The sequence below is a fragment of the Stigmatopora nigra genome, chromosome 9 (genome assembly GCF_051989575.1).
Source record: "Stigmatopora nigra isolate UIUO_SnigA chromosome 9, RoL_Snig_1.1, whole genome shotgun sequence".
Lineage (NCBI taxonomy): Eukaryota > Metazoa > Chordata > Actinopteri > Syngnathiformes > Syngnathidae > Stigmatopora > Stigmatopora nigra.
This window is the reverse complement of record NC_135516.1, coordinates 2627699-2646090: the sequence shown is the minus strand read 5'-3', so window position 1 is coordinate 2646090 and position 18392 is coordinate 2627699. Positions and strand designations below refer to the sequence as shown.

General features: G+C 38.3%; 1 protein-coding gene across 1 annotated transcript in view; it reads left to right on the top strand.

Moving 5' to 3' along the window:
• Positions 1-11338, top strand: part of LOC144201179 (sodium channel protein type 5 subunit alpha-like) — a 59089-nt gene extending 47751 nt beyond the window's left edge. The window contains exons 20-28 of the mRNA XM_077723609.1: positions 832-1005; positions 1370-1396; positions 3678-3800; positions 5518-5790; positions 6406-6459; positions 6542-6679; positions 7293-7397; positions 7589-7859; positions 8256-11338. Coding sequence (XP_077579735.1) covers positions 832-1005; positions 1370-1396; positions 3678-3800; positions 5518-5790; positions 6406-6459; positions 6542-6679; positions 7293-7397; positions 7589-7859; positions 8256-9463 — 2373 coding nt within the window. The 3' untranslated portion in view covers positions 9464-11338. The remainder of the gene's footprint in view (positions 1-831; positions 1006-1369; positions 1397-3677; positions 3801-5517; positions 5791-6405; positions 6460-6541; positions 6680-7292; positions 7398-7588; positions 7860-8255) is intronic.
• Positions 11339-18392: the final 7054 nt, after the last annotated feature.

Here is an 18392-nt window from a genome sequence, read left to right as displayed (position 1 = left end):
CTACTATGACTACTATTACTACTACTACTACTACTACTATGACTACTATTTCTACTACTATTACTACTATGACTACTATTACTACTACTACTACTACTACTATGACTACTATTACTACTACTACTACCACTACTACTATTACTACTACTACTACCACTACTACTATGACTACTATTACTACTACCACTACTACTATTACTACTACTACTACCACTACTACTATGACTACTATTACTACTACCACTACTACTACTACTACTATGACTACTATTACTACTACTACCACTACAACCACTACTACCACTACTACCAGTACTACCACTACTACCACTACTACCACTACTACCACTACTACCACTACTGCCACTACTACTACTACTACTACCACTACTATTACTAATAATTATCTCTAGTTACGAGAACATTTTTGAGATATGAGAAAGCCAGGTGCCCAAGAAATGAGAGGCTGTCTTTTTTACCGCATCTCTTTCGTGTATAACAGATATCTACGAGCACTGGGCAGAGTGTTTCATTTTCCCGCGTTTTTTTCCCGTCACTCAGCGTGAATGCCGGAGCGATCGCTAATACGAGCAGTATCGTATATTACTTCTCGTTGGCTGCTCATAAGAACATCAGGGGCACTGGCTCTCTCTCCCCCGCACTCCTCATGTAATATCTCCGGTCACAACTACCTTTTTGTAACATCTCTGCGAGCACTGAGCGCAGCGTTGCATTTTATCAGTGCCCCCCCCCCCCCCCCCCCCCCTTAGCCTGTTAGCTCCCGTTTAACTATTTTGTAAAGTTTTTCACACTGTTATTTCTCGACTGCAGGCATTTGAGGATATCTACATTGAGAAGAGAAAAGTCATAAAAGTTATACTGGAGTATTCAGACAAGGTCTTTTCCTACATCTTTGTACTGGAGATGTTCCTCAAATGGATTGCATATGGCTTCAAGAAGTATTTCACCAACTACTGGTGCTGGCTCGACTTTCTCATTGTGGATGTAAGTGGACAAATAATAATGTGCATGCAAGATTAAGTTCAGGTTGAACCCCATACCAGGCTGAATTGATATTTGATTGCTTTGAGGGCCTTAATCCCTTGTAATTGTCAGAGAATTTTTCAGGGATGTTCACGCCCGGAACTGATTTGCAACGAAGAATACGATTTTTTACACATTTTATTTGAATAGTAGCATTTCGGTCCAAATTAAAATATTTTGATAAATGCATCCAGTCATTTAAACTGGATCACCATATGCATTTAAATTAAATAAATGGACATACAAAGTCATGACATCTACCAAATTGCCCGAGACATGCAGTGGCCTGGCTTGACTTATTGTGATTTTACTCGCTGTTATACAGATTGCTACTGACCGCTCTATTGTTAGGGTAAGTTTTAGTTATTAGGTCTCAGGTGAGTATAAACTCTAGGAGTAAAACTCGCATCTGCATCAAAAATGTCTTTTTTTCTCCTATATGAAGTTTGTTATGATACCAAAAGCCACTGTTTACAAAAAAAAGGTATTTTTCAAGAGAAAAAAAATGAAAAGTCGTTTTGTCAATTCATCAGTTCATGGCACTTCAGGACTTTGGCTTTTTTATCAAAACAATTGAGCGCCACATACTATATGGTCTATCTACAGAAGATCAAGCCTATCAGTTCAGCCTATTTATTATAATTAATTATTCATTAACTTGAATATTAACAAAGATTATTGTATTGTAAATAATTGATGTAATTAATTGAGTGCTTAGCAGATTTTCTGTAGTTGAGCTTGCTTGATTTGTTTATTTGAAAACTCGACTTTTGTACTTGATAAAACATTTATTGTTACGTTACTACAACTTTTATATGTGCTTTAATTTTTTTTCCGAAATTGGTGGTCACTCAAAGAAACTCCCTCCCTCCCCTTTGTTCTTTTTTTCTACTATCAATCTTCAGCATCTTCTTTAGATACGTCGGAAAAGAACATCTGTAAATTGACTTTTATAAAGAAATTCAGGTCATTGGGACCTTTATGTGGGCTAAATTATTTTAAACATCTCATTGGCTAAAAACTGGTAATTTATTTGGCACATTTGTTACAGATTCTTTATAAAACTCACTCTATTTGATATATATCAATATACTATTTGAATATATATCTGAGTATACATATACGGATAGATTATGTACATACAGTGACTTGGGAAAGTGTTTGCCCATCCTGAACTTTTCAAACTTTCGCCACATTTCAGGCTTCAAACATAAAGATATAGAACTGAAAGTTTTTGACAAGAAACTGGGGTGACCCGGCAGATGAGTGGTTAGTGTGTAGGCCTCACAGTTCTTGGGTTCTGGGTTCAAATCCAGTTTGGTCCCCCTGTGTAGACTTTGCCTGTCCGCTTTTCTGGGCTCTCCAATTTTCCTCCCACTTTCCAAAAACATGCAAGGTGGATAAAGTGGTTCAGAAAATGAATGAATGGCAAGAAACAACAAGTCTTTATAAATTCACCTGCTCTGTGATAGTCTCAGGGTTCTGTATAAAGTGCAGAGAGCATTATGAAGACCAAGGAACACAACAGGAACATACTGTTGTGGAGAAGTTTAAAGCTGGATTTGGATACAAAAAGATTTCCAAAGCTTTAAACATCTCAAGGAGCACTGTGCAAGCAATCATATTGAAATGGAAAGAACATCAAACCACTTCAAATCAACCAAAACCAAGCCGTCACTCTAAACTTTTACTTCGAAAAAGACTGATCAGAGATAGAGCCAAGAGGGTTATCACTCTGGATGAACTGCAGAGATCTACAGCTGAGGTGGGAGAGTCTGTCCATAGGATCACAATTAGTCTTACATAGTACAAATCTGGCCTTTATGGAAGAGTGTTAGCAAGAAAACCATTTCTCAAAATGTCTTGTTTAAAGTTTGCCACAAGCCACCCTAGAGACACACCAAACATGCTCTGGTCAGATGAAACCAAATCAACATGTTTGGCATGAAATCAACACAAATAAAGATAGCCAGGTGTTAGAATAGCCAAGTCAAAATCCAGACCTGAATCCAATTGAGAATCTTGGCAGAGCGTCCAACCTCACTGAGCTGTTTGATAAGGAACAATGAACGAGAATTTTTGTCTCTCATTGTGCAAAACTGATAAAGACATCCACCCCCCCCCCCCCCCCACTTCTAGATATTGACAAAAAAAGGTTTATATTTTGTCTGAAGCCTGAAATGTGGCAAAAGGTTGAAAAGTTCAAGAGGGCCGGATACTTTTTCGAGGCACTGCATATGCATAGTTTTCAGTGTTTGGTCACTCTTGACTTCCATTGACATCCTTCCAAGTTCATTGATATTAATCACCCACGGGTCATTCAACAACGAAACGCCATTTTGTTTTGTCTGTTTTGGTTGTATAATAGAGTGGAAGTTTAAATGTTCTAAAATCGGTTCAACAAACAAACCAAACCTCAATCTCACAAATTCTCTTATCCTAACTGGGGAATATCCCAAAATCACGACAACAAAAAGTAATTTTTCTCTTCTCTTTTTTTCTGAGACCTTAGAAGGATTGTTTCATTCTATTCTCCTCTTCCTGTAGCTTTGTATTTGAGTGTCTGGCTGTTTTTGTTGTGCTCCACATTTGTTCCTAATAAGACTCAGTCCATATTCCATTTCCTGTTTTAGGTGTCTCTGATAAGCCTGGTGGCAAACTCACTGGGTTATTCAGATTTTACTGCAATCAAATCACTGAGGACTCTCCGGGCTTTGCGACCTCTCAGAGCCCTATCCAGATTTGAGGGCATGAGGGTGAGAACAAAAACAACACTGATACATACTGATTATCTAGATAATCATAACATCATTGTAGGGGAAAAATGCCCATGCAGAAACCTTCAGCTACTACATTTGAAAACAAAATGACAATAAAAATAAGTAGATAACAGCACCAAATATGTCAATATATGTCCATATCAGAAATGTTCATCCACACTAGATAGTGCATATAATAAACCCAGAGAACAAAGATTTCTCAATGTTTCTGGGTATGTCAAGAGAGCCTTCACCTCTAGCTTCATTCAGTGCATGAAATTGCGTGGTTTTACACACCATGCGACGTCTGTTACATCGTACGTATTTTGTTGGGATGCAGTTTTCAGACTATTGGCATCAATATACAGTAATACCTTGAGATACGAGCTTAATGCGTTCTGGGACCGAGCTTGTATGTTGATTTACACATATCTCAAATCAACGTTTCCCATAAATGATCTAAATACTAATTAATTTGTTCTCTACCCTTGAAATAAACACCAAAAACAGGATATTACAATGGAAAAACATATTTTTATTGGTTCTGATTCACCATCTACTAACAGATATACAAATAACTAGTGGTTATGATGTTTTTTAATACTAAAATGAACTATTATTCAGTACAACGGAGGGTGCGCGCAGGGGAGAGAGAGAGAAAGAAAGAACGAAAGAAAGACACTTGTTGGACAGCAACGCATTCGTAACATAAGATACGTAATTATAAATTTAATTTAAATGAAGGACTATGGCTTTTTCTGATGGTTGCTTCGCTTTTAAATTCATGTATATTCTGCGGGCTTTTTTTCACATATTATTGACTCGATCATGCTATCTCCTGCTAACTGTTTATCTTGTATCCATATTAATAGAAGGCTCTCCATCTCGTTATGAATGTCAGTACACCGCTTGGAAATTATGGTTAGTCTTTGGAAGGCCTGATATCCTTAATAGCGTCCTTCTGTTTCAGGATGGTGCATATTATTGAAAAACTCGTATTGGCGAGTCAGCAAAGTCACGCATGCACCACTCATGTTTTTCGATTACTTGCTTAATATTGATTGTCATCATACGCTTCTTCGTATTAGCCTTTATTGCACCTGCTTGCCTTGAACCCATTATTTTTCTCTTAATTCTGCACTGAATAAGGAAAAAAATGCAATGCTGCGCTCTGTGCTCGTAGAGATATTTATACGACGGAGATGCGATGAGAAATCATAAGCACCCTATCGTGTCTCGGCCACCTGGCTGTCTTGTATGCTCGTATCTCAAAATTTGTCTCGTATCTCAAGGCAAATATATGCTCTGAGTTTTACTCATTTTTGTGTTTTAGAGAAAGCCTTTTAAAAGCCTCGCTGTACTATTATTTAACTCTCAAATATAAACAATGTCGCCTAGTTTCCAATAAAATAATTCTCCAATTGTGACTTGCCTTTTTCCCCCAATTTCATGTTTATACTATTGTTCCTGCACTATACACTTTTTATACAGTCGATATGCTAAATTGTGATGTATTACTTTATCATTTAAATCTGGAATTATGGCAAATGTGAAATTACTTCCTTTTTATTGGCCCTCTGAAATTCGTCCACATTGATGCAAGTGATCGACTGCACACTCTCACCCTTTATTTAACAGCTTACGGGCTGACCATAAATTAAAACTGTTCCCTCGTCCTTACTCTCGTGTGTTTTTTTTTTGTGTTGCTCACCAGGTGGTTGTGAATGCTCTAATTGGAGCCATCCCCTCAATCATGAATGTGCTGCTTGTATGTCTCATCTTTTGGCTCATCTTCAGCATTATGGGAGTCAACCTGTTTGCGGGCAAGTTTGGAAAGTGTGTAAATAGAACGGGCTTCACCCACAGTTTCTTGGTCGTCAACAATAAATCAGACTGCCTGGCCATGAATGACACTCAGTACTACTGGACAAAAGTGAAAGTCAACTTTGACAACGTTGGGCTAGGGTACCTTTCCCTTCTGCAAGTGGTAGGTTCTTATAAAACTTAATTTGGGGTGAAACTGTTTAAAAAGTTTGTATAATTGTTAACAACCCAAATATACTGAGAGACGTCAATGTTTTGAAAAGAATATATTCTTATTTTGTATTTTCTCGCATATAACACCCCCGGCGTATAAGCTGCACCCTTAAAATTACTTTAAAATCATTGAATTTTCAAATTTCTCGCCCCTGATTCGCAATTTTCACCTCCATATTCATAAGACAACTCAGCGCTTGTGTTATTTCTGAGAAACTGTATGCTAATAATCAAAAGCACATTATTAGGGTCAATATCATAAGGAAGTTTGTAATTCATCTAGTGATGGTTGTTTTCTTACTGCAAAACTTACTGTTAATTTGCCAACATCTACTGGTGAAAAAGAGTATAGCAACGCTATAAGTCTTGTGCGCAGATAAGCTGTACCCTTGATTCTGTCATTTGTTTTGTTACAAATACGGCTTATATGTAAGAAAATATGGTATTTATTATTTATATTCACCTACGAGCAATTTTTGTCGCTAAATAACCATTTATATATTTGTATTAAAACATCAATGGTTTAAGACATAAGGCATTAATTCAGTGTAATGTGGTATTGCAGGCAACATTTAAAGGCTGGATGGAAATAATGCATGCAGCTGTTGATTCGAGAGGAGTAAGTGTATCATACAGCACCATAGAGTAAAAGTTGTGAATATAATTGCAAACATTTGAATGAATTAACTTTTGGTTTTCAGGTAGAAGAGCAACCCATCAGAGAAATCAACCTCTACATGTACCTTTACTTTGTTGTCTTCATCATATTTGGCTCCTTCTTTACCCTCAACCTCTTCATCGGTGTCATTATTGACAATTTCAATCAACAGAAAAGAAAGATGAGTATTATTGTGAATCATGGGATTTAAAAGTTTATCATAGAATACATGCCTTTGTGTGCGAGATGTTAGCGCGTTGGCCTCACAACTCTGGGGTCCTCTGTTCAAATCCATGTCCATCTGTATGGCGTTTGCATGTTCTCCCAGTGCCTGCATGGGTTTCCTCCGGGTACTCCGGTTCATAAAATGAATGTCACGTAATTGTTCACATATTTGTGAAGTGGAACAACATTTCTTGGATATTTTAAACATTTTTAACAAATAAAAAACTGAAAGTGGGGCGTGCAATATTATTCAGCCCCTTTACTTTACTCATCGCAGTGCACCCACTTTAGAAGTTATAAATGCACCTGCTATGTTGTAGTTTTAGGGTTCTGTTTAAAGTGCAGAGAGCATCATAAGGACCAAGGAACATACCAGGAGGGTCCAAGATACTGTTGTGGAGAATATATGATAATAAAAATAAACTCTACAAAACACTGAAACTTTATGCAGTATTTGAGCATGTAATTCTGTGATTTTCTTTTGCCCTTATATCAATGGTGGCAAAGCACTGGGGAGTAACTGATCTCAAAGTTTTAATATTTTTTCACCTTGATATCTTTTCTTATACTTAGGTGGACAAGATATTTTTATGACTGAGGAACAGAAGAAATACTACAATGCTATGAAGAAATTAGGAAGTAAAAAGCCACAAAAGCCAATACCAAAACCTACGGTGAAATAACAACATCATTCTTCAAGTCCAAAAATGTTTGAGATATCTGTGTAGAATAGCTCTTACTTAGTAGTACAATGTAATGGTTTGTTTAATAGTTACATTTCTATAATAATGAGAATTATTATTATATTAGACTGATTCAGACTGTTAATTAGTTGGTGATTGGTGTTCGTCCTTCTCCAATTTAGAACATGCTCCAAGCCTTCTTCTTTGATCTTGTGTCCAAGCAAGCCTTTGACATCATGATCATGATGCTGATCATCGTTAACATGCTAACAATGATGGTGGAGACAGATGAGCAGTCGGACCGCATGGAGTTGATTCTCAATAAGATTAATTTGGTCTTCATTGTGATCTTCACAACAGAATGCCTGATCAAGATTTTTGCCCTTCGTTGTTATTTCTTCACTGTTGCATGGAATATCTTTGATTTTGTGGTGATTATCCTCTCCATTGTGGGTAAGTAGATACATGAGTAGTTATTTTCACTTCAACAGCCTTATGTACCTTTAAAAATAATTTGCAAGAATCTGCCTGTGCTTGTTTCTTATTTATTTATTTGTTTTGCTTGAGTCAAAGAGTATGCTTATCAAACGTGGCAAAAAATGAGGTGTTTTTTAGGCGATTGGTTAATCATCGCTAAAAATATGATATCAATGCAGCGCAAATCAATGTTTTTAACTCCACAACAGGTAAAGACACATCACTTTCTATTTTGGCCTACCGCTAGCTAACATTCATATTTTCGAATTTCCAGCCCAGTAGTAGCCTTCCCTGTGGCTTCCCAAAGAAACTAAAACGCCTGTACTCAAACACACAAGAAAAATAAACATTTTTTTTCTCCTCTCATTACAGGGATTGTTCTTGCCGACATCATTGAAAAGTATTTTGTATCTCCAACCTTGTTTCGTGTCATCCGGCTGGCAAGGATTGGACGTGTACTTCGACTTATACGTGCTGCCAAAGGAATAAGAACTTTGCTGTTTGCCTTAATGATGTCCATGCCAGCCCTGTTTAACATTGGCCTGCTGCTTTTCCTCGTCATGTTCATCTATGCTATTTTTGGCATGGCAAACTTTGCCTATGTGAAAAAACAGGATGGAATTGATGACATGTTCAACTTTGAGACCTTTGGAAACAGTATGATCTGCCTTTTCCAGATCAGTACCTCGGCTGGCTGGGACAACCTTTTGAGCCCAATAATGTCCAGCTCACCAGATGAGTGCAATGTTAATTTTGTCAATACTGGCACAAATACTCGGGGTAACTGTGGCAGCCCATCTGTGGGCATCGCTTTCTTTGTAAGCTACATAATAATCTCTTTTCTCATTGTAGTGAATATGTATATTGCTATCATTCTAGAGAACTTTAGTGTAGCTACGGAGGAAAGTACAGATCCATTGAGTGAAGATGACTTTGAGATGTTTTATGAGGTCTGGGAGAAGTTTGACTCAGAGGCCACACAGTTTATTGAGTTTTCCGTGCTGTCTAGTTTTGCGGACACTTTGTCAGAGCCCCTTCGCATTGCCAAGCCTAACAAGATCAAATTGATCTCTATGGACCTCCCCATGGTCAGTGGCAATAAAATCCACTGCCTGGATATCTTGTTTGCCTTTACAAAACGAGTCCTGGGTGAGTCTGGAGAGATGGATGCCCTCAAACAGCAAATGGAGGAAAAATTTATGATGACCAACCCTTCTAATATTTCTCACGAGCCCATCACTTCCACACTGCGACATAAAATGGAGGAAGTATCGGCAATCATCATTCAGAGGTCTTACAGGAGGCATTTGGTGTGCCGGCAAATGAAGCAGGCCTCTTACCTCTACAGACAAATCACTTCTGAGACTGTAGTAGATGTGGAAAATGCTCCAGAGACTGAGGGCCTTATAGCAACTATGATCCATCATTATGGGCCTGTGCCGGGCGAATTTGGAGAGACAGCAGAGGGCTCTATGATGTCCTCCCCGCCATCTTATGGCAGCGTCACAAGGGCAGCAAGTGACCTCTCGGATGTCATCAGATTATTAGCCAAAGACTCTGAACTTGGGGATCCTCATTAAAACTTTGAGGAAATTTCCTGTAACACCAATTTGTCTGGAGTATGTTTCAATGTTTTTGTCCGACGAAATATGCTTTGAGCAAATTATGTTAAATACATTTGCCTATTTTTATGTGAATCATAAAAATAGTCAGAGAGTGTTATATGAGCATGTTGTGAAACACCCTGGGAATAATGAAGGGCTGGCATCAGGAAAAAAAAGCTATTGCAATGTTACATTGAGTGACAATACACTGGTCCAGACATGATATATTGGTATTTTTGGAGAGATATATCCAGGTGAACCTAAAATACACCAATATTAAAAATGAAATTAAAATATCTCTATTAAAGAGAAATACAACACCTTAATCATTCACATCCTAGAGCAGTGGTTCTTAACCTGGGTTTGATCGAGCCCTAGGGGTTTGGTGACCCGGGCTCTGGAGCCTCCATCGATTAAGACACATCGACTCATTATGTGTATTCGCGACAATATGCCCCACTTGACCATCACTGGCAGAAGATCATCATTGTGACATTGCTTGGCTATTCAGTGCTGCAAGGAATTTATATACAGTCATGCCTCCATTTCTGAATACCTCCAGGTATGAACGTTTCAGGTTACGAATTTTTTATAGGCAAATGAGTGACTCAAGTTACGAAAAGGATCCAATTTACAAAATCCCCCCCAAAAGTAAATGCATTTCCTCATTCATTATTTCATTTTGAATTTCCATTATTAGACTATTAAAAACTGCAAATGCAACGTGGCACATATATTCTCACACACATAGGGCACACGAAAAAGTCTAAAATGTACAACAAAGTGTACGGCTTTCAGCCCTGGTAAAACGGGCTCTGGCCACCATCTGGCGGACAAACACCAGTATTACGTCTACAACGGCCAATGAGAGAGATATTTCAGTGACGGGGGGGCACATTTTCATTCGCTTTTTAAATTTTAAGACAGTAATAAATAATTTCCTTATAATTTTCTCTGATTTTTGTGTATTTCCTCACATCTTTCATACAAAATTGGGACACTTTGACCAATTCTAAAGTGTTTAGTTGTTAGTTGTGTGAGGACCCTTGCACAAATTAGAGAATTTACATATAAAGTACACCTCTACTTACAAAATTTTCAAGTCACAAAAAAGTCTTGGAACAAATTATTTTCGTAAGTAGAGGTATGACTGTATCTTGAATCTGAAAAAAAATCATATTTTACTTTACACTAATTGCGCATATGAAACTGGTGGGGTTCAGTGAATGCGTATATGAAACTGATGGGGTTAAGTGAATACATATATGAAACTGGTGGGGTTCAGTGAATGCGTATATGAAACTGTTGGGGTTAAGTGAAAACGTATATGAAACTGGTGGGGTTTAGTGAATGCGTCTATGAAACTTGTGTGGTCCAGTAGCTCCAACAAGGTTAAGAACCACTGTTTTAGAGAAAATAATTGTGTTCAATCTGAAATAAATACAGAGTATATTTTTTTGTAATGTATAAAAGTAGAGACAAACATCAACTATGTTTCCAGAATTTGGCCGCCTGTCACAATGCTTAATTATGCCCGTACTCAGCCAATCAAATGCAATTATCCTATATTACCAGCTCTTCCTCATAATGTCGTTAAATACCACATAGCACATGCAGTTGTGCTTAAGTGTAACAGTCTGTATCCGTGTGGATATAACTGACATCACAAAATTAGTGTTTAAACATTTTCTTCTCAATTATCAGAGTTTAGGAAATGCTTGTATAATTAAATAATTTGACCTTAAGGTCATTTAGAGTGGGCGTTGACTTTTCATTTCAGTACTGTTTATTGTACTATCAGTTGTGTTTAACTTAACAGTAAAATTCACTTCTTGTGTTTGATTGATGAAATTCTCCAAGGATGTCTTTATTCTTCAATTCCTTCACCTTTTTTTAAACTTTCTAGAACTTGGTGTCAACTGTTGTAAAGATTTCTGTCTTTGAACCACATTGTTGAGTGACTTTTAATTATTCACTGATTGTCATTTTGGTCTTGGGATGGATGGCAAAATGCGGGCATGCTTTTTTATGTATCAAGGACATGGGTTCGAACAAGTTAGACACAAAGAGCCAAAATGTCAGGCCCCAGACCAGACTTGTGGCTGTTTGTGCCTGTCATCCAATCACAGGCCCAGCCCCTAATGACTCGAGCACTTCCAGGTGTGAGTCATTAGCCAGCAATGTTCCCTCTAATTTTTTGTTTGTCCGGGCAGAAGGACAACCACCCTGAGCTCACTGAGTATCAGTGTGAGCAACATCATCTTTGCTCGCTATGGACACACACCGGTATCACACCTGCCATAAGCATGTGCATGTCTACTACACATAAATAATTTAGTAATAATAAAATGTAATAATTACTATCTATGAATGGGCGGCCCGGCATATGAGTGGTTCGCACGTCTGTCTCACAGCTCTGGGGTCGTGGGTTCAAATCCAGGTCGGTCCACCTGTGCTGAATTTGCATATTCTCACTGGGCCTCTGTTTTCCTCCCCCATCCCAAAAAGACGCATTTCCATTTACATGCAATATTTTTCCATGATTTTGCTTTGATTTATTTAATAAGGGATAGTACATGAACATATTTATATTCATGTTAATGAAAATAGATATGTAAGATTGTAGCCGATGGCTAATTTCCATTTATAGTCCATTGTGTATGTTGAAGACAAACGATCACACATACTAGACACACGTGCGCACGCATGCACACAACCACACACACACACACACACACACACAGCAGATTTAAACAATTCTCACCTGATTTCGACGCTTGTTCTTCTATTTCCACAGTAAAGTAAAAAGGAATGTACAGACGCTCCCCTACTTCCGAACATTCAGCTTACGAACAAATGGTACATACGAACATATCTGCAAATTGCGTTTATGTAAAAAATGTTCGTAAGTTCGATTTTGTATTGCGCGCCTTTTTCCGAGTAGTGCTTCTTTCTGCCGCCAATACCGACGCCTAGCGCTGTGAGAGCTCAGCTCACCCAGCATTTACCTTCCTGTGCCCAGTTCGTTGCAGTGTGTAAGTTGTGTAAGGGCGTGACGTATCTCCAGTACGCAAAGAACCTTTTTCCTTTTTTCATCATTAAATATCTCGTGCATCCATTAATAAATATGGTTGGTGAAAAGTGAAATGCTTCTAGTGAGGGAGGTGCAAGGGATGCGCGTAAGAAAGTGGTTAGCGTTGCTCAGGAATACAACTTGAATCGTTCGACCGTCAGTACCATTCTTAAACAGAAAGATCGAGCAGCAGGACCCAAATATTGAACGTTGCACAAAGATTGCGAATCAATTGAATGATGCCATAAAGTGCTACCGCATTTATGATGGAAAAAGAATAAAACGGTGCAATCGTCATTAGTTAGCTTCTTTCGGACAGTTTTTCGTAAATCTCTCCATGTATACAGTACTGTATGTATTCTCTCTATTTTATTAAATGCTTTTTTTTTCAATACAAACCAATGCTGGTTACTTATACAAGCTTTAAACATACAAATGCACTTATATAAACCTTCAATATACTTATGTAGGCCTTAAACATAAATTATAATTTAGATATAACACTGAATCAACTTCAATTTGAACAATTTCAACTTATGAACAAGCGCTCGGAACCTAACTTATTCGTAAGTAGGGGAACGTCTGTATTAAAAAATATTAAAATGTAATTTAGAAAAAAATAGAAGTGCTGTGAAACACGAAAAACATAAGAGTGGAAAGAGCTACTGCATGAACGGGGCCATCATGAGGAAAGAGGGAAAAAAAAGTTTGGATTTTATTTTGTGTGCGCCATATGATTGCTGCTCCGCGGAGAAGACGAGAGGGAGCAGAGGGAACATTGTTAGTCAGTGAGAAGTATTTAAAGCCATCAGGAACATGACAATGCCGCTGGATCGTCTTATTAGTTCACTATTAGGTACCCTCTTGCATTATTGATCTACAACCTCTTGTTTTTCTCCCAGGACTCCGACCGAGCTCAGCCCCACGACCACAGATTATGGACAACGACTTCGCCTTCGACCTTGTACCCGCCACTCTGGACTTCACAGCTACCGACCTTCTTTCTACGACTAACGATTTGCCTGCGCTATCCCCTCTTGTGCTTGCCCGTCTCTTGGACAATTCTAATAAAGATTTGAAAGACCAGACTCTAGACCAGTCCCTACAAGATCGAACGGATAATAAAACCCGCTTTCCACCCCAAACATCCCCTGCCATCTCTGCTGATGATCGATGGGGGCCCAGCATTTCTGGTGAAACGGCTTCTGGACGTTAGCTGCCTGGGTCGCGGCCTGCACTGTCTGGTGGACTGGGAGGGGTAGGGTCCTGAGGAGCGCAGCTGGGTTCCTGCCCGCCACATCCTCTGCCCGGAACTCATCCGGAACTTCCACCGGGACCACGCGGGTGCCCTTTGCCGCGGGCCACGCATATCCATGAGAGAGAGTTTAATATCTAAGTACTGTTTAATATCTAAGTACTGATGAAACCAGTTCTCAAAATTATATTCATGAGAGAGAGTTTAATATTTAAATATCTACTGTTTTCAACAGTACTTAGATATTAAACTCTCTCATGAGTATAATTTTGAGAGCTGGTGTTAGGTGTGTGTATATATATATATATATATATATATATATATATATATATATATATATATATATATATATATATATATATATATATATATATATATATATATATATATATATATATATATATATATATATATATATATATATATATATATATATATATATATATATATATATATATATATATATATATATATATATATATATATGTGTGTGTGTGTGTGTACGATGCAAAAAAGTGATTTAAAATTGCACATGCAATACAATATATTTTCAAACATTTTGCAGTTGTAAATACAACGAAAGAAAATTCAAGTTATATGCATGGTAGCCATACAAGGTATGATCAAATTCTATACACAGATTGCAAATTTTTAGATGAAATATTTTCCTTGAGAATCAGCTTGTTTTTATTAAATTTAGGTTGTCTTTACTAAATGTAATAATACATCTTTATCATAGGTTGTGGGTTTTCCAATTTGCAAATTAGCAGAGCAAAAAAAGGTTTTTATTTGCCTAATGCTAAATATTATTGATTAAGCAAGGTAATTGCTTAGCAGTGCTGTGTGCATATTTACATGTGCTATATTTATTTTTACTCTGTATTTGATTCTTGGGGATAAGGTCAAATGAGGAATCTGATAACTTTTTTTTTATCTCTCTATAAGGCTGGAAAATCTCCCTGGGTCAGGAAACAAGACAGATGTGCACAGTCCTCGGAATCAACACAGCTTTCTGTCCTTGTGAGTGCGATGCCCTTTAAAGATCAAATGTGTAAATAACACTGCACTACTGACACCACAAAGCATTATTGTGGAAATGATATAAATAAATTACTGAATTAGTTGAATGTTTAAATATTTTTAAACAAATTTGCATAATGATACTGGTTCATGTTTGAAGGCTAAAAAAATAAAACCACTTTTATAAACATAAATACAGAATAAAGAATTTATTAATTAATCTGAACCGATTAATACTCGATAGGGTCGCGGGGGTGCCGGATCCAATCCCAGCTGTCTCCGGTGTCTGTGTGTATGCGTGTGTCATGTTTTGTGCCAATTTTTATTTAGCTCCAAAGAGATATCCTCCCTGGTTGCTGGGGTGGTCAAATCCAACTCTGACCAGCTGGAATGGAGGGATAATCTGTATCTGCAAAAAAAAAGCGTGGCTGGGACACTTTTTTTAATTACACACTCAAGTGCACAAATTCAATCCCTCTATTTCTTTTCTCTCTATAAACATGTTTTACTTTTGCACTCATACAGCATATAAAAACTGACACTGAAAATGCCTCTTCTGCACAACAAATGGTTAGTATACAAACATAAACAGATGTACTTTTGTGACATTCATCTTCATCCAGATTGCATGATTGCTTCATTATGAGTTGCTCTGCGAAGTGCCAGAAAAAAATTACGTGAATGACTGTGCCCCCTTTTTTATTTTGACATGTGGAAGAGATTAAAGATGCACTATGTTTAATTAGAAATTGCATTAAACACAATTTAATGCCGAACAGATTATCTACAATTTAGAGCGCTTTGCCATCACTGGATACAAAAGTTGTTTTAACTGCGATGTTGAAACTGTTGGAAGTTGCTTTAAAATAGAATTTAGATGACCAAGTCTCTGATTGGAGCGACTCCATAAATGTTTCACAGGGGTTGCCGAAATCTTGGTGAGGCGCGCCAAGACTAAGCCATAATTTCAATAAATCATAGAACAGCCAATTCACTATCATAACTATCAGAAAGACTTGTTCTTTTGGTTATTATGTTTTACTTTATACTATGTATACTCATGAGGTAGTATGCACAGACTAATAAAACTACACCACAGTTGAAATTCTGAGTTCCACAACAAATTACTTTTTTAATGATTGTTAAGGGGGATGCTCAGTGAGAGAGTGGTTAGCACATCGGCCTCACAGTTCTGGGGTCAAGGGTTCGTTCCGAGTTGAGCCCTCACTATGTGGAGTTTTCTCTGGGGATTCCAGTTTCCTTCCACATCCCAAAAACATGTAAGATAGTGTCAGGCCTCAGACCAGACTGGTGGCTGGCTGTGCCTGTCACCCAATCACAGGCCTAGCCGAGTGGAGTAAAGCCAGGTGCAAGCCATCAGCCATGAAGGAGTATTTTAAGCCACCAGGAACCTGACCATGCTGCTGGATCGTTTTATCCGTTTTATCAGTTCACTGTTAAGTACCCTCTCGCATTTTCACATTGCTTGCATGTTGATCAACGACCTCTTTTTGCTCTCAGGATTTTGACCACGCCGAGCCCTCACAGACGATAGGACCAAGGATCAACGGGGGGACCAAGGATCAACGGACCAAGGGTCAACGGACCGAGGATCAACGGACCGAGGGTCAACGGGCCGAGGGTCAACGGGCCGAGGGTCAACGGGCCGGGGGTCAACGGGCCGAGGCTCAACGGGCCGAGGCTCAACGGGCCGAGGCTCAACGGGCCGAGGCTCAACGGACCGAGGCTCAACGGACCGAGGCTCAACGGACCGAGGCTCAACGGAACAAAACCCACTGGGTGAGCGTGTTTGCGTGAATGGTTGTCCGTGTCCCTGGCCACTGATTTAGGATGTCTCCCGACTGGTGTCTATGGTGAGCTCCAGCACCCCCACGACCGTTGTGAGGATAAGCTGCTCTTCGAAAATTAATGAATGTCTATTAAGAGTGTAATAACCTGTTCAAGGGTTTAGTTAAATAAAGGTTTTGAGTGTGAAACAAAAAAAAATCTCACGAGGCAAAATCATTTAATCATTTTCTGAAGCGCTTTATCCTCACTAGGATTTGCGGGCGGTGCTGGAGCCTATCCCAGCTGACCCCTACCCAGCAGCGGGGGACACCCGGAATCAGTGACCAGCCGATCACACGGCACAAAGAAAAGGACAACCATTCCCTCTCACATCCATACTTAGGGGGAATTTAAAGCGTCCAATCAGCCTACCATTCATGTTTTTGGAATGTAGGGGAAAACCGGAGTACCTGGAGAAAATCCACGCCCTATGAAATAACATATTCAACTAATTCTTGTATAGGAGAAAACGTTCAACCTTTTTTGACAACCCATAACTATAGGCCAAAAACCAAAAAAACAAAAAAGACAAGACGAAAAATATAATCAATTTGGCATCTGGGGCAGGACCTCTCCAAAACATGAATGAATGTTAATTGATGATGACATGTCTGGACAAAGTTCCAACACATGCGGAACGACTGCAGCAGTCAAAAAAGACACGTAAGGCTGTTTTTGTTTTTGAAGGACGATCTAGTAAAAATGCATCACCTCAGACTTATTTTTTCATTAATACCTTAAATGATCTTAAAATATGCTGCAGCTCAGCTGCATAATGATTCTTTAACCTCATAAGACCCAAACTTTTGCAAGGCATGCATTTTTATTTTCTCTTTGATATTTAGGCTATTTGGAACCTAATGCAAATAATTATCTTTTTACATGATGTAGTTTCTGAGAAAAATGATGTCCACATCATAAGTGGACGCCAGGCCCCTGTAGTCCAAAATTTAACATTGTAGCCTTTGACGAACGAAAATGGAATGTCCACACGTGGACGCCAGGTAACAGGAGTTTAAGATAGTATGGTAATGTCTGTAAATAAAGAATGAGGAGGAATTGCTGTGAGGAATTTAGATATCATATTTTATTTTACACTAAAGTAGGGAACCCCCAGCACCTCCCTCAGTGTGAGCATGAGGGGTTGTTTGTCTCCTTGTGCCCTGTGATTGATTGGTCACAGATTCAGGGTGTCCCACGTCTCCGGACCGAAGTCAGCTGTGATAGGCTCCAGCATCCCTCGCTACCCTAGTGAGGATAAAGCGATTCATAAAATGAGATGCGAGATGACATGAGTAATGATCAGTTTCCTACCACTGCTGAAAGCTAAAATGAAACGTTTATTTAAGTATTAATTGTATTTATGTTTTATCCAAAATTTAGTTTATTGGCTGCAATAAAGCTAATTCATTTTAAAAGCTGGTTTGCTATTCTTTTAACATTTAGGGCTAAGAAACATGTTGAGTGGGGATGCATTGTTTAGTTAAAAATTATACTTACACAACAGAGCGTTGCTGCTGCTTTTATATACATTTTATCAATAGTGTTGATAATAATATGATTGACAGTTTCACGACTTTAAATAACAACTTGCATTATTTATGTGGAGGAGTCACAAATGCAATCTTTTATTATTAATATTCCACTATAATCCTGGCTTTTAATTGGATTAAAAACAACAACAACAACAACAACAACAACAACAACAA